Here is a 17625-nt window from a genome sequence, read left to right as displayed (position 1 = left end):
TAAATACTTGTTCCATTTCTCCATGCGCGGAATTTTAGGAGAAATTGGAGAAAGTAATTAAATAGGGAGGTAGTGGGGTTGGTGAAAGAATATAAAATTGTAGAAAGCAAAAGTAGTGGAGTAAATTGAAAGAGAGAGAATATATATTGGGTCCACTAGGTAAGAGAAATTGATTAAATATTGTAAAAGCTTTACAAATAAGGAAATGGAGCAAGTATTTAAAAACGAAGGGAGTATTTATTTATATGTATAAGTAATCTCATTTAATCATAAGAGTAACTTCATTTTATCTATAAAAATAACCCAAATTTATTACTTGAGTAAAATTAAGTAATTTAGAAATAAGTAACCTCACTCGTTTATTCGAGTAACTCCTATTTTTTTGTTTTAAAAAATGAAAGAATAATTCCATTTATTTAAGAGGGTAACCCCATCTTCTCATTTAAGTAACCTACATACGTTAAGGTAACCTCATTTGTTCACTATTGTAACCTCTATTACTTAATTAAATGCCTTAGATGTGATTATGTGAAGTGGCCACACCATGTGGCTAGCCACATATAAGACTTTGTGTGATTCTATAACGAGTACAACGAGTTAACATTAACGACCAAGTTGGCTCATCAACTAACAAAAGTGGTACCTAGGAATGACAACGGATCGGATTCGAGTCGGATGTAGCTAAATATGAATCCGATCCATTTAATAAATGGGCCCTGGACTCAGATCCGAATCTGAGTCCGAATCCAAAAATCCGAGTACGAATCCGATCCAACTCGTGATTTCCGGATCCGAATTCGATCCGTTTTTATGGACCTCCGAAATAATCCGTTTTTTTTTTTTTTTTTTTTTTTTTTGTAATGTTATATAACCTATAATTGCTAGTATTGTCATACCAAGTAAAGTATAAACATAACATACTTAAATTATGAACTAAGTTACATAACACATAACAAATTTTGCTACAAAACAAGCAAACAATTGTCCCAAGTTATAAAGTATATGCTCATACTCTCGGATTCAGACTCGGATCGGATTCTTTCGGACTTTGTATAGGGTCCAAGTTCGATCCGCCTCCTATTCGGATTCGAATCTATTTTACCGGATTCAGAGCGGATTTTTTTTCTTCGGATCGGATTCAAATCAAACTTGGATTAAACTGCCATCCCTAGTGGTACGTGCACATTCTAAATTAGTTCATCTGTCCCTTAAAATTTGACTCATCCTCAATTTATTATTGAGTATAAAGAAAGTACGGAGTAGTAACATACACAATTCGCCAACTCGGGGTTAGGCACAATGTTGATTTATCTATGTAAATTTTTTTAAATAGACACGATTTTACTAGTAAATTGGTTCATAACTCGAATTTGACCTGAAAATATACACTTTGCCTTAATAAACCTGGCTCTATTTGGAAGAATAAAGCACCAATATTCAACCTCAAAAATAGTTATATAATAGTAAATAGTAATGCAGTGCATCCTTTTTCATTCTCTCATGTCTATTTCGGTATTGGTTCTTTATTGTATTATCTTTTACAAACAAAAAAAATATGTTACTCTTAGGGTTTGTTTGGCATCATTTTTGGTTTTCAGTTTTCTGTTTTTTTTTTAAAACAAAAAACAAAAAACAAAAAACAAGAAAAAGGTGTTTCCACTTTTCTGTTGTCAGTTTTCAAAATTATCATGATTTTAATAAGTCTATATATTTTTTGATTCATCATGTGACATATATAATACACTTTTAAAAAACAAAAAACAAAAAAACAGAAAACCACAGCGATGCCAAACGAACCCTTATTTTATGGTTTTTGATTAGTGAAAAACATTTCTTAAATATTTATATATTTGTTGTAATTTTTTCCATCTGACCCCAGGTGTTTTATAGTGATGCTACCAACGAGAGTAGTTCAATCTCCAAATTGGAATTTTGCAGTAATTAATTTGAACACTTGTTCACATTTTGGGAGTGGATGATTGTAAGACCTTGGTAGTTTATTCAATTATTATGTTAACTAATTAATTAATTTGCATAATTAATTCTTTATATTAAGGTCATTAGTTAAAATTATGGGCAGATGTTGCAAATATGATAAGGAATGATGAAATTTTGGAAACGTGATTTAATTATTCTAATAGATATTATGAGCCTACTGATTGTTTTTTTGTCGAATAATTATGATGCACACTAGCGTTGTATTCATAAATGTGCCAAAATCTTGGAAAAAAGTTGTTAAAAACCAGGATGTACCACATGGTTACACAATAAACCAGGATATTGATGCTTCAATGTACGGTGATATGGTGTTAGCTGAAGTGTGGTTGTAAGAGTTGTGGACTGTCAATAGTCAAGTTATAAATGTGTGGAGCACTAACATAACTAAGACAAAAGAAATTGTCTTTAAGTTGTGAATGACAGTGCAATACAATGCTAATTTCGTGGTGGTTGAAATTAATTACTTGAACACCATAAAATGATCAAGGATAAGTTATCACATTTAATAAAAATTTAATTTTTATTGATTTTATAAAAAAGAATTAATCACATTTAAACTAACCGTATGAGATGATACTTTAGGCGCAATTTTATATCGCCTAAATAAAATAAAAAAACAAGAATGCAGCTTTTCCACAAGTAAATATACTGTAATAAAAAATATTTTATCAATATTTATTAAATCATATTTGAATTTAAACATATATTATACCAGTATCCTTATAGGTCAAATACGCGAGACTTTAATATATGATTTTTAAAAAAGTCAATGTTATGATTTGATACAGTTACAAATAATTACTGTGGAAACTTCTAAATTCAAAACAATGAGCTTATTTTTTGTCTCACCTCATTTCTAAAAAAAATTATATAAATAATCTATCAAATTGATAAATTTATTTGGGTCAAATATGTATAATATAAAATACATGTAGTTTCACATAATTTGTTAATCCATATATAATTGCCATGTAATATTTATGTAACATGTCTATTTCATCCATTATTTACTAATTTTACATGTAATTTAATAACTGTACAATAACATAATTTTTTTTAGAGTTGTAACTTATTAGAAATTGTATTTATATTTATTTGCTTGTATTTAAATTAATTTGAAATCATTTATAGTTAATGGTAATTTCACCAAATATAAATTGATTTTAACTCGCGACATGAGTTCCATTCATTTTCATTTCTAATTTTTAATCAAAACTTAATTGGAAAGAAAATTGGTTGAATGTGATTACAATTTTTTTTTTTTTTTAAAAAATAGAATCTAAATAAGGTGCGTTATCAATTAATATTTCATAGGCTGATAACTTATTTTAGTTATATTTTTTAGAATACTCGTATGTATTTTATTGATTGATATTTCGGTTTTGACTGCACATACACGTACACGACCTAGTTTTGATAGTATTAAATTTGTCCCTCGGCTAAAAATAATTACGTTGAATTTATTTTTCAGTTTTTCATTTTATTGTTCAATTTGGTTTTTCCCGTAACCGTCTTACTATATAGTCATAGAATGTTTTATGTTTTTCCAAACTTATGAAGAAATATAATAGCTTTAGTTAGTCTTTAATTTAAAAATAATTGATGAGTTGTAATTGTTTTAAAAAATTATTGTAACACACAATATGTTTCTATAATAATATATATAATAATATAATGTCTACTGATCAACTTAATATAGGTGTAATTCAATAATATGTAAACTCTGAGGTTCAAATGCATAACATCCTGCGATAAGCATGTTGCGCGCGTCGCGTGTTTGAACTCTTCTAGTTGTTAAAAAATTGATGATTTCAATGTACGAAGTATCACACTTTTTAGAAAAGTTGTTTTACCACCTACGAAGTAACCAACTAAGGGTCTGTTCTGATAAACGAACTGAACTGAAATGAGCTGAACTGAACTAGACTAAACTGAACTAAATTAAACTGAATTATTTATGAGAGAAGGAAATTAGGAACTGAACTAAACTGATTGGAGTTGAAGAGAAAAGGCCCTAAGAAATGTTTTTAAATTTTTTTTTTCATGAACTCTAGCGTACTCGTGCTAATACACGGGATATGTTATTTATGAATTGAAAGAAAATAGTACAAAATGAAATGTTGGTAGTTATTGAAGGAAATAAGTAGACAATGTAGTTACTCTATTCGTGTTTTAACAAGTGTTATAGTTACATAATGCGGCCGTGTTTTAATAAGTGTTACGCTTCTTTTACTGATGCAAAACTACTATTGCATTTTTTTACATATTCATTTCATGGTCCCCACTAAAAACCCATTATTATCCTTAGCTTTTTTATTATTTATTTCATATCACTTTAGTTACTTTTCAATAAACTATAAATTCAAAAATAACAATTGAGACTAGAGTTTAGGAGAGAGGAGAGACTAGGTTTTTTTTTTCATCTTCGCTTTTTTTTTTTTAATTATTATTTTGAAAAAATTGTTATTCTCTTGAACAATGACTATTTTATTTACCAAATTGCCACCAAATTCACGAATTTTGTTAATTTGGCATATTGACTCGGAATTTCCTATTTTTTAATACTTCAAATACCCCAGTCACTTCTTATTTTATTTGATTCAATTAAATTGTTTGGTTTTTAATTAAAAAATTAAATTATATTGCTTAGATTTATATGTAGTCAAAGTGTAACACTTTATTAAAATGAATATTGATATTAAAAAAAAAAGGTTAAAATGCATAAAACTTGAGTATTGGGTTTTTAGAGGATGGTGGTGAAGTGTTGTAAACATAAACAGTTAAATCATACGAGTAAGACCCCATTCATTTCACCTTATTTTTGTTGAACTGAAATTATTTTTGCATAACTGAAATTATTTTTACTGAGCTAAAATTCATTTAACTAAACTAAAATTATTTTTTTGTTGAACTAATTATTTTATCGTATTTATTCTTTAAGTTTACTGATTTTTACTAAAATGAAATTATTTTAATTGAACTGAACTGAACTGAACTTATTTTTTTACCGAACTAAAATTAATTGACTGAGTTAAATTTATTTTTTCTGAATTAACTTTTTTTTTAATATTAATTCATTAAGGTGAAGTGAACAACACTTAATATAGATTTTCTTTTATTGTTTCAAATATATATATATATATATATATATATATATAGATATTTATAGATTTTTATCCACAATTTTTAGTTTTACATACACCCTTTGTGTGTTAATAAGTGTTACACAAACCAAATCTAGTTGTGTTTTAATAAGTGTTAGTCCTTGTTTAGTTCACCTTATTTTTACTTATTTCAGAAAATTTAGATCAGAAAAAATTAGTTCAGATCAGATCATCATTTTATGTGCTATTTTTTATCACTTAATATGTTAATTTTTCCCAAAATCAAAAAATCTTAAAATTTTGTAATGAAAAGAATTATGAAAATCACATATCATATCATATAACTAATAACTAATATATAATATATAAAGGTAAACTTTTAGCTAGACCACGAGACAGTGACACTTGACATTCCAACTTTTCACCAAGTGTCAAGTGTCGCGTCATGTTTGATAAATTTAGATAGACTTCATATGATAGCAAAAAAAAAAAAAAAAGATATTAGTTTAGAATTCTATTTTTGATCAAATTTGGATAGAATTTTAGGATAAAATTGTTAGTTTAGAGTTTTATTTTTGATAAAAAAAAAACCTATAATTCAGTTGTACATATTGAATTATAATTTTATTTTATTTTTTTTAAAAAATAGATTATAATTCTCAAAATTATCATATAAATTTATTTTTTATATCATAATATATTTTGTAGCGAAAGAAGTTGTTCAAAACGTATAACATATTTTTTATACTTTGCAATAACATAATTTACAATCTAATATAACATATTCTCATCGATTAAAATAATATACTTTACAAATATAATTTTACTAGACGAAGCCCGTGCGATGCACGATTTGTTTGAATTTTTTAAAATATTTTTTTTTATTTATGTGCTAAAATTTGTTATCTAGATTAAATTCCTAATCTCAAAAGATAATATTTTATATTTAATTAGCTTAAACTTAAAAATCTCATTCGCCAATTTTGCTTACATGACATTTAAAAATTCTAAAAGAAAATAATAATCTCTTATTTGATTGTTTACAACTAAAATTTATAATCCTACATGGCACGCTAAGAAAATTAAATCCTACTTGACTCTCTAAAAACTCAGGAAAAAACTCCCCTATATATATATATATATATATATATAATATTAGATTACTATGTAGACCTATCAATCAGGGTCGGGTCATGAGTCATCTCGAATCGGGTCACTTTCGGTTACGGGCCAAAAAATGTTCAACGCTTGCCCAAAGTTTTGTGTCCGAGTCAACTCAACGGGCTTTAAACACTTTTTTTTAGATTTTTTTTGCTAATTTTTAATTTTTTAAAATGTATTTAATCGAACATTTTCACCAATATTATTATTATTTATTACATGTCTGCTAGATAGCAAATCGTCACAAAAGCACATCAATTGCTAACTAATTTTATATCAATGATATATTTTAAAATTTGACATATATATTAAAGAATTATCTTAAAATTTAATAAACAACACAGGTATCGCCCGGGACACAAAACTAGTTTTTAAAATACACATTATTATGAATATAACAAGACCCCGTTTGATGTATTTTTTCCGTATAGATTATTGTATATTAAAGGTCAACGTTTGGTCAAATCTGACATTCAGATTAGATCAAACCAGACCAGATAAGAAAAAATAAGGTGAACCAAATAAGCCATTACACTTCTCTCACTCTCTTTTTTTTTTTTTTCTTCTGGCAAAAAGCTTAGTTTTAATATTATATTTTTTTCCTCCTCATCCCCACCAAAATCCAATACCACAATACTACATTTTTTTTTATTTCTTTCCTTTCATATTCATTAATTTACAATAAATTATTAACTCCACTATATTTCTTTTACAATTTGTTTAACACAAGTTTTTGTATGTGGTCGTGTGGCTAGGCACTATTTTTATTATTTTTTATTTTTTTAAAATACCATAACTTTTCTCTCTCCTCTTTTCTTAGCATTTTCTTCAAGCCAACCACATATCACCAACAACCATAATTCTATTTCACCCATTTTTTCTCTTCTCTTTTCTTAGCTTCTTCTTCAAGCCACACATCACTAACAACTATAACTCTACTCCACCCATTTTCTCTCTCCTCTTTGCCAAATTGCTGCAATTAAAGCCCGAAATTGTAGAAATTGGGTGTCAAATTGCTATGAAAAATTGTGATTAATTATCCTTAAGATCATCAACAACATTTGAAGTAGTGAAATCGATGAGAACCAAAGAAATGTGAGCTCGTTTTCTTCGTGAAATCTTAGATAGATCGAACATTCTTTGTCAAAAATTGCAGGGTGTTACTAGTTTGGTCAGGGGTTACTTGTAGTGTGTTACCGGTTTGGTAAGGGGTTGCGTGTAGGGTGTTACTGGTTTGGTCAGGGGTTACTTGTAGGGTGTTACTGGTTTAGTTAGGGGTTACTTGTTGGGTGTTACTGGTTTTGGTCAAGGGTTACTTGTAGGGTGTTACTGGTTTGGTATGGGCCCATAAGCAACCTTTGAATAAGTAATTCATCCAAGTAACCTTTGAACTAACTCATATAAGTAACCCCGGCCTGAATAATTAACTCATACAAGTAACCCTTGAATAAAGAACTCATACAAGTAACCTTTGAAGTAAACCTATATAAGTAACCCCTGAAAAAAAAAAAAGTACCCAAAAAAAAAATACAAGTAACACCTGAAAATACAAGTAAATCTTGAATAATTAATCCATACAAATAACCCTTGAAAAAAAATACAAGTAACCCCTGAAAAATCCGAGTAACCCTGACAAAACCAGTAACCCCTCGAAAATACAAGTAACCCTCGAAAATACAAGTATCCTTGACAAAACCAATAACCTCCGAAAAATACAAATAACCCTGACAAAAATAGTAACCTCGTTATACGAGCGTCTGAATCCGTTATTTTATTGACTTAGAAGCAGATCACACGGTGTGGCCTTCTGCACCAAAAAAGCTCTGTTTTTTTAATACTCCAACTACTCCATTAACCTCTTATTTTATTTAAGTCAATTAAATTATTTAAAAATATGTGCCGGTCAAAGTGTAACACTTGTTAAAATATGAATGTATCTATTCTCGATGTCGAAGCCTATCCGTTTATCATCTTCCACCTCTACCTCTACTCCCGACTGTGACTCAAAATCGTCTTGAACAAGCAGTGAGGAAGAGAGTGTGACTCAAAATCAAACAACATGGCTTCTTCAAATCCAACAGAGAAGATCACCAAATGCGAGTTACCCAATCCACTGTCAATTTTCCCAATTATCTCACCATCTTTCAGTCCTCAACAATTCTTCTTCAAACCCACTTCAACTGCAGTTCTTGCATTCTCTCCAGTTGAAATTCTTCACAATTTTCACAAAACTATCGCTTCAAATGCCGATAAATTCCTCCAGTTTCTTCACTTTTCTGCTTCCCAGAATCCCCCTTTCAATAATCTCCTCAAATTCTCTTCCCACCTCCAGAATTTTTCTCAGGTAAAATCAATGCTGTCTCTAATTTTTATTTTAGATTGTATATATGTTAATTATGATTAATTTCTTGATTGATTATTCTATTCATATTGATTAATGGGAAATTCCCAATGGTAACCTCTATTTTTTTAATTTCTCAATGGTAACTTCCAATTTTCAAAATTATCAAATATAACCCCAAATTAATAATTAATCATTAAATGTGACATTAGTGGGTTAAAAAAAGGGAAATTACAATATTTTTCGTTAAGTTGTGGGTGAATGAGTTATTTTGCTAACCATGGTTAAAAGTTAAATTATCATATATGTATTACTACTACTATATTGACTTATTGCTAGTGCCGCCAACCAATTTCCTGCTATAGACATTCTTCTCTTCGTAAAAAAAAACTAGCAAATTCTCCATTCAAGCTTTTGTGGAAAACGATTGAAAACGAGGGACACAACATATTCAAAGGGTTTTTTTGGGTCTTGGTGTTTTCATTCCAACTTTTTAGCTTCAAATTGTTTAGGGCTTCAGATTACAAGTAAGTGCATTCTCTCAATTTTAGGTTAAAGTGTCAAAATTTTTGGTAGAATTCTAGGTTGGGTTTGTATAATTTGTGTCAAGTTTGCTGAAAATTTATTTGATTAAATATATAGAAATTAGTGGGTGGATTATGACAATAGAAATTGACGGAATTGTGAGAAAATTCTTGTAATTAGCTATTAGTTTTTATTTATAATTTTTATATCAGAGTACTCTTTTGGTCATTGTGATCTTACCCGAAAATTGATAACTTGTTGGACCCAATTGAAGAACCAACGACATGTTGGTAATCAATTTACACTGCCTAACCAACTAGTGTAGAGTCATTGACTAATTGCAGTAGAAGACGAGGCTAGATAATATCAGTAAACTTTGACATAAAACAAAAGGTAGTGAATGGCAAATACAATTGAATAGAAAGGGAAAAAATTGTGTTGGCATATGTATTCTCCGATTGATATGTGTAGTGTCTTATATACAAAATAGTCATATGTTTGGAGTAATCAATGGACAAATGGCAAGCTAAATTGTACAAGTATATATTGAATGGACAAATGGCAAGCTAACTAATACAAGTATATATACAGATGCTAATGTAGCTAACAACTAACAAGTAGATTACAAACAAATTCTACTTTTTATGTTGCTACTTTAATATATATTGCCTTTTAGGGGCCTATTGCTAGTTGCTAGTAGCCGCCACTTTTTCTTTCATTTCATGGAGGCAAAGCATAATAATTAATTATCATGAACGTAAGACAGTTTTATCATGGAGGAATTAGATTAACTATAATAATTAACCAAGGTTAGGACTATTTAACAGAAAAAGGTTCATTAAACATGCATATAACCTACTAATGTCACATTTAATGATTAATTATTAATTTGGGGTTATATTTGATAATTTTGAAAATTGAAAGTTACCATTGAGAAATTAAAAAAGTAGAGGGTTACCGTTGGGAATTTCCCTTGATTAATTGAATGTTATTCCTTGGTGGGTGTTTTTTTTTTTTTTTTTTTTCTAAAAAAAAATTGAGATTCATGTAATGTGTGTTTATTTCTGAGGAAGATTGTTAATGATTGAATTTACATATACCAGAAAACCAAACATTTACATAGAATCCGCTGTTTGCAGTTAAAAATGCTTCGTGTAGCGCGGCTTGGGTCGTATTTCTACCATTCTACTTAAGGGCCTAACAATTGTGTGTGTAGTAGATTTGATGTAACCTGTAGATGAGTGATTATTAGATTTTCCTTGGTGGATTTTAGTGGAAAATTTCTTTGGACTGCCTAAAATTATACGAAGTATTTCTGTTACATGAGTTAGTTGGGTACAATGTGTTTGAAGAATCTTTGATATAGGTAAATAAGATTTTGAAATGTTCATGTTTTAGTGAAGCAATTGGCAATTGTTAGGAACCTAGGATTAAGAGCTTGTAGAATGAGTGGTCGAGTGGTTCAATGTCATAAGATTGAGGGCTCCTCCCTCAGGACACTCCCGACTTCCTTGAAGAGAATGAGAATGAATTGATGTGAACAAAAACTTTTTCTTCAGCGTAGCTAATGCGCTTTTCATCAGTAAATGTAAAGTTGTAAACTTATGCTCTATCCTGATTTTAGTAAAGGTTGAAGGAAAAGTGTGCTGAATTATAGCATTATTTGGTGAAGTGTGGAAGATGATTTAGTTGGTAATTAGGTGGTGCATTTGGAAACTAGAGAATACAAACGGATTTTCGAGGAAATAACCATGGAGGCTTCCCTATTAATGTTTCAAATTCCTTAAATTATGGCTGGGGTTAAGTAGGATCCTTGGATTGATTATGTTATTTTTTTCTTTTTTTTCACCCCATTTAAATCATAATCCTGTATATATATTGCTTTATAGCTTGAGGGCATGAACTTTTAGTCCTTATATGGGTGACGCTGATGCCCATTTGGTTTCTTTTTGATATAGTTCTTATCTCGGCTTCTTATTTATGTAGATAACTTGCTTCATGATAGCTCTACGGCATAAAATTTTTGTCTTTCGCACTTCTTATGTGTAACTTTATATGAAAATTAAAATTAGCATTATAGTATTCTAACTATTCTTCCAAGGGTGACAAGGGTACTAGTCGTACAACTATGGTTCAATTGAATCAAAATTATACTCTTTTGATTGTAGTAGTATTCTTGGAAGTGAATTGAACAAAAGTCATACTAGTTAGGTGCACTTTAAATATTATCTATCAGATCATGGTGACTGTATATTAAAAGATCAAAATAAATGTCCAAGATTAATCTGTATTATGCAAAAAATCCCTGGGGAAAGGAAACTGGGAAACTGCAATAGGAAGCTATGCCTTCAGCCTTTTACAATGTCACAGTCAAGTTAGAGTGGGGCCAAGAATTACAAATCTGTGTACCCCCCCCCCCCCCCCCCAAAAAAAAAAAAAAGGGTACTTAGGGGCAGGGCTTTGCACTTCTATATTTCTGAGCCCCCTCCCCCCCAAACAAGATACAACATAGTTGCAGTTTTCATCGACGTTGTGTTGATCGTCTATCACAAAAACAACAAAACCAAAGCCTTATTCTCAAAAGGATGGAGTTGGCATTAGCCAAATCTTCTTGGCCTTCAGGACTCATTCAGACACAGTTTACAAAGAAAGAAGCAGTGATTGGCCAATGCTGACAAATCCTTTTTGTCTAATGCCCCTTCACTTGCTGTTTTCTTGTTCTGACTCTGCTAGTTGGACTCTGATGTGTAAGTTCATACATCAAGCTGCACAAACTGATAGACATTCCTCCCTTCACTATATATATTTCTAAAAAGCAACTTGCTTTGGGGGCTTTCAGCTTCATAAGGTCATATAGTTGAAACATATCCATTTCTCTCAAAGCTGTTCCCTACATGGTATATAAGAGCAGCCTGATTGGTGTATTTTCTATGCAACTCTAAAGGTGCTGCTTTTCATTAACTTTGGATGGTCTTGAAGAAGGTAATGAAGGTAGAGGGAATTGGATATCTGGCATCATATGTAACATCGGGTTAAGGATTTGGTAAAAATTCGGGAGCTTGGTGAAGTAATATTTGTGTTTTGAGGCTCTGGGTTTGAAACTTGTAGGCTTAATATTTACCCTATATTCAAAGTGATCATGTGACCTCTTTGTTTCAGGCCCACTGGAGAAGCCATAGAAATCTAAATTCTCTGTCAAGTCACAACTTTGCTGCTGTTTTACCTGGTGATTCGGTTGCAGGGTTAGTGGTTGCAAATGGCATTTCAAACTTCCTGAATATCTACAATACATTGTTAGTTGTCAGGCTTGTTTTGACATGGTTCCCAAGTGCTCCCCCCCAAATAGTTAGTCCCCTCAGGTATGCCTGCTATGCTATATGACGTATATGTAGCATTAATTCGGTATATATACAATTTTTTCAGTTATCTTAGAAAACGATGAATTAACCACTAATTCATAATTCTCAGCACCCTGTGTGATCCATACTTGAACATATTTCGTGGACTTATCCCACCAATCGGAGGAACCTTGGATTTGTCGCCCATATTAGCATTCCTTGTTCTGAATGCCTTTACAAGTGCAGCTGCTGCACTTCCTGCTGAACTTCCACCAGCCACGGGTTCTCAAGAGGGTTCTAACCATCCAGGGTTATCAGATCTTACCGCCTCACAGAAGATGTGGCAAAGAAGACTTCAAAGTAAGAGTTCGAGTACTTGTACTTCTGATCGTCCCAATTAATCCATCGTACAATTTTCGACAGCCACCTATATCTACTAAGATGGTACTTATGGCAAGCATCTGTAGAGTTCTGCTTGATGAGAAGCTCTTTTGTTCTTATAATGCGGCATTTGGTGGAATTTTAAATTAAATTTTGCATTTTGCAAGATCAAATTCCGTACTAGTTTTTTCTGTATATTACCCGCACTAGATCTTTATAGTCAGTTATATTACCTGTAATTTCAATTTCACTCAAAATGTTTAATAACGTTCTTTTATCAACTTATTGACTGAGCTAACTATGGTATGTGCTATGGTAACAGTATTACGCTTATATGCAATAAACAGTGGTCTGTGAAAGTGCTAGATAGAGCAGGCAGGAATCTGATTCCAATCTAAAGCCATGAATATGTGAAAACTGTGTCAAGTCTGCTGACTGCTAATTCAATCTTCTTAAATAAGCTCTAAAGAATACAATACTCTGGAAGGGTTCTTCCAGTGAAAAAGCTATGTAGACTCAAGTCTGTGTCCTCCTTATCTGCTTTAGGATAAGGACAGCGGAGGAGGCCCGTAGGCTGTGGCCTGTGGTCTAGGACCTGGCTGTACTCTTGTTTCACGGCCGAGAGTCAAGATGGACCTGGTATAGTCAGGTGCCAAACCTTACCATGTATATACTTAATTATAATACTTGTATAATTTCATTAGAATTGCACAAATATTCTACCATTTCCTTTTGTAAAGGAGTTTTAGGCTTTTAGCAATAAGATAGCAATTTCCTATTGTACTACTTCTGATGCCCACTATTAAGGTAGCACAACATGAGCATATATTCCCAACTTTGAGGGGTGGCTTTCACAGAAGGAAAAAAAAAAAAAAAAAAAAAAACACTAGCATCTCTAAATATGGAGACTACAACTTCTGTAAGCAGAAACAGCAGGTCTTCTTCATATGAGAGACTTCTAGCTATCATCTTCACCATAGTGGCTGTGATCTCTCCTTTATATATTGATCGAAGAACCTAGAGTGAGCTGGAAGAAGAAGAAGAAACATTCAACTTTGCGTTTCTCCTGCCTCTCCTGCTCCTGGTTGTGATTTTGGCCATATCTGTCTCCTGCTACCTGGATCAGAACAGGTTTGATCCTTATTGGATTCACAGAGTTGGGGGTTCTTCGGGTGGGATAATACTCATCCTCACCATTCTTCTTATAGTTTTGAAGTACAAGTCATGAAATTGCTTCCTATTATAAGGAGGTTCTTTTTTGTATCTTTTTCTTCTTTTCTAATGTAGTTATCAGCTTCATATTTGTTCAAATGTTATTAGTCGTCGCATGTTATTCAAGGGCAGCATGATTCAGTGAGTTCTTACGTTTCTTGTATCTGGGCTTACTCTAATAAGTGTGTATTTTACTATCTTACTAACTCCCTCCCAAGGAAGGTGAGTAGGGGCTTTAGTTGATTATGATTTTTATTTTTCTGTGTACATACTAGTTCAAGAAGCTCAGTCTTTCATCAGCTAGCTTTTTAGTGCTTCGGGAAGGGGTTGTGGCATTTTGTGCTGCAACCGAACTAGAGCTAGGAATTCATGGTGTTCTTGATTCTTATGGTTTCACACCCGAAGTTATTGTATACAAACTGTTTTTCTTTCCTAATAGTAATACTAATCAGACAACCACATAATAACCAGAAAAATAGCATTCCAGGTGACGCCTTAGATGTTCTTGCTCTTTGGAAAAAAATGCCAAAAACAGGATGTATATATTTAGCTGGTTGAAACCTTACTGAGCAATCGTTAAGAGTTTAAAGTAGTAAATAATGAATTTTTCCATAGACAAGGCACTAGGAGAAGTTAGAGTTAGATCAGGGTTTCTCAAATCATAATATGCAATTCTTTCATTCTCTTCTCATCATGATTTGTAACATACTCCGATCAATTGACAGTACAATCTCTCACCCTCCTCCCCCCCAACTTAAAACCAATCAGTATAATCAAAATGGACAAACGTTGACAGGAATTACTATCACATGCCGAAAGCAAATCCAATAACAGCCAAAACTCCTAGAATACAGTTCAACAAATGGTAAGACTGAAACCTACCTTCAGCACTGCTACATTCATCGTTGGCACCACTGAAACAACCCGGTCTACTTACTTTAACCTCACCGTTCTCAAGAACAAAGCTACTGTTAGATTTACCATTGCTAAAGAGCACGCAATAGAAATACGGCCCCCCACCATCAGACCCACTAACTGCAGCCCCAACTTCAGTGTGGTTCTTACTGTAGAGAATGTTCAAGCTTTTGCTTTCCTTTATTAGGATCTCTGAGAATGCTTTATCAGGCTTAAGATATTTAGACTGGCAGCCCAGGAAGCGCCCCGTAATTTGAGTCAGGGATGCAGGCTCCACGTTGCAATTGGGAGCAAATGACTCTGCAAAAGCAGAATCCTCAGGCTTCTTGGCTTTAGGTCCACCTACGTCGCCACAATCTCCATCATAAGCTTTTATGTATTGCAAAGCGATGCATCCCAACCCAGGATTGCTGTAGAGGGCTGATAAATGGTGTGCAGTTCTATTATCATTCAGTATTTGTACAAGCTCGTCAGCTGGATTTTTTGTCACTTTACCTGTTAATAATTTGTGTTTAAGAAATTTAGTAGTATAAAGTGGAAACACTGAAAGTAAGCCTGTTTCAACTGCATAATATGTGACAATAGAAATGCTGGTGAAAAGGATAGATTTAGTGAACACAGATGTTACTACAACTTAGAAGTAAAACATAATCCTAGAATTAAATACAACGATAATGGCTCAAATACTAAGGTTGGATCAGTAACAATTGGTTTCTCTGGAAAGGGAGGACGTCAATCATTCTGATCTTTCAGAAAGTCAATCATTTTTCTTGAATGTCAAAAGGAAATTGAAACGATTATAGTTGCCTATCTAGGATAACTAGCTCCTGATTCAAGTCCGAGTCTCTCTCCACTACCAATCTTACTTTGAGGAGGATTATCCAGGTCCTTATTGCCTATCGGTGTCATTGTCACCTTTAGAGGTTTTTCTTTGCACTAAAGCCCTCAATTCTCATTAATGCACAACCTTTCTTATGCTCTCACAAGTGAGTTCAATTTCCGCCTTGAATCCAACAACAGCTTGCAAGTACTAACATTTCGTCTTTCTGACATTTTTTATAATTCCAAACCCTAAACTTAGTCGAGTAATCTAGTTCAATGCCATAACCATAAGCCACACAATCCTCCAATCCCTACATATGCTCAATGTTGAAAAAATGATTAACCTACATTGCCAAATGCATACGATTCCCTTACAATTCCATGTATACTAGAAACACCATAAAAAAAAAAAAAAATTCAAACTTTTATTTGCAAATTGCAATTAGTTCATTTGTAAAGCAACTTGAAACCCACTAAAACTAAAAAATCCTTAGTTTTAACATAAAACCTCAACAAAAACTACCCAAAAAATTTCAACTTAGACAACATATGCTATCATGGACGGATATTGAGACTTCATCCTTCAAAATCATTTGCACAACATTTTTCTTATTTTTTTCTACTAATTATTATTGAAATATAGTACAGATTAATAATAAAGTTTAGAGCTTTTTTTGTTTGTTTACTTTAATTAATTTTTTTATTTTTTTTTGAGGAATAATTAATTTTTTATTTATAGAAAGGAAATTGACACTTTAACAACATAGTGACATACCCATTTCATAAAAAATAAGAAATTTAATAATTAAAAAAAATTTATACTTGCATTTCCATAATGTATTACAAACATAATAGAAGTAGTTCATTAACGATCTTAGCAATGACTTCGAACCCAGCTAAAAAAAAATACCCACAATCTAACAGTAAATCAAAAAATTAAACACATAAATACAACAAAAAATAAATAGATCCCAGATTTAATTTAGTAAAGCATAAATTAGAAAAAATCAGCTAGTAAAAACTAACAAGATCAACTATTAATATTTGAACGAAGATTGAGAAGAAAACTTACTTTGGGTATCAAGAGCAGAAGCTGAGAACAAGAAAAGAGAAGTAAGAGTAAGCCATAGAATAGCCTGCTTCATCATTGTAAGTTGTGGGCTGGGTTTTCAGAAGCAGGGGAAGTGGAATAAGAGGGGGTTGCGTTAGTGAAGTTTCCGACACCGACAATCCGACATAATGTGAGTTGTAAAATCGACTCTACATATTAAATCGGTTGGACATATGTACTATTTCGTGACAATTGGGCTGTATATTTAGTTCGTCTTACTCCATATTTTCATTTATTTTAACGTAGGGCGGTTCACATTTCCTTAATTTCAGTTCAATTCAGTTCCAATCAGTTTAGTTCAATTTAGCTCAATTCAATAAATGTGAACAGACCTTTAGATTTGAAAAAATAAATTCGGATGAAATAAAAAAAATTTACGGCAAGAAGCTTGCGGCATGGCAAATTTTAAAGTGACCCGATTAACTCATCAATAAAAAAAAGACCATAATTACGATTTACCCCTTAGTTATATTACAAACTCGCCCCCTTAATATAGTAATGCTTTCACTTGATATATTTGGGTCGGTTTCAGTTCTGGTCATGTTAAGTGTCAGACAATATTCAAATCAGGTCATATTGGGTCATTTTAGTCTTCATATCGGATTTAAATGTGTCGAGTTAAGTCTTATTTAAGATCATGTCTGATTGCTAAACCTTTCAGTGCAAGCTGGTTTATATAGTTTGAGTCAATTTTTATTTGGGTTTTGACTATGTGGT

General features: G+C 31.9%; 2 protein-coding genes across 2 annotated transcripts; one reads left to right on the top strand and one right to left on the bottom strand.

Moving 5' to 3' along the window:
- Window positions 1-8219: 8219 nt before the first annotated feature.
- Window positions 8220-13129, top strand: LOC145594605 (ylmG homolog protein 2, chloroplastic-like). The gene is made up of 3 exons (XM_081650927.1): window positions 8220-8607; window positions 12289-12488; window positions 12598-13129. Exons 1-3 carry the CDS (start codon window positions 8323-8325, stop codon window positions 12866-12868), a joined length of 756 nt encoding a protein of 251 aa, XP_081507053.1. The 5' UTR covers window positions 8220-8322; the 3' UTR covers window positions 12869-13129.
- Window positions 13130-14726: 1597 nt separating this feature from the next.
- On the bottom strand, window positions 14727-17046 carry LOC145594834 (uncharacterized). Its single transcript, XM_081651174.1, has 2 exons — window positions 16870-17046; window positions 14727-15470 (listed from the first exon to the last, which is right to left on the bottom strand). Exons 1-2 carry the CDS (start codon window positions 16943-16945, stop codon window positions 14866-14868), a joined length of 681 nt encoding a protein of 226 aa, XP_081507300.1. The 5' UTR covers window positions 16946-17046; the 3' UTR covers window positions 14727-14865.
- Between the last annotated feature and the right edge of the window lie 579 nt (window positions 17047-17625).

This window comes from Chenopodium album, chromosome 19 (assembly GCF_948465745.1).
Source record: "Chenopodium album chromosome 19, dcCheAlbu1.1, whole genome shotgun sequence".
Classification (NCBI taxonomy): Eukaryota; Viridiplantae; Streptophyta; class Magnoliopsida; order Caryophyllales; family Amaranthaceae; genus Chenopodium; species Chenopodium album.
The sequence above is the reverse complement of the archived record's forward strand: the minus strand, read 5'-3'. Positions and strand labels throughout refer to the sequence as shown.

Coding starts and splice junctions, on each gene's coding strand:
- LOC145594605 (XM_081650927.1), top strand. CDS start 8,323: ATGGCTTCTTCAAATCCAACAGAGAAGATCACCAAATGCGAGTTACCC. Junction 8,608..12,288: donor ACCTCCAGAATTTTTCTCAG/GTAAAATCAATG, acceptor TCTTTGTTTCAG/GCCCACTGGAGAAGCCATAG. Junction 12,489..12,597: donor CAAATAGTTAGTCCCCTCAG/GTATGCCTGCTA, acceptor CATAATTCTCAG/CACCCTGTGTGATCCATACT.
- LOC145594834 (XM_081651174.1), bottom strand. CDS start 16,945: ATGATGAAGCAGGCTATTCTATGGCTTACTCTTACTTCTCTTTTCTTG. Junction 15,471..16,869: donor TTCTGCTCTTGATACCCAAA/GTAAGTTTTCTT, acceptor AATTATTAACAG/GTAAAGTGACAAAAAATCCA.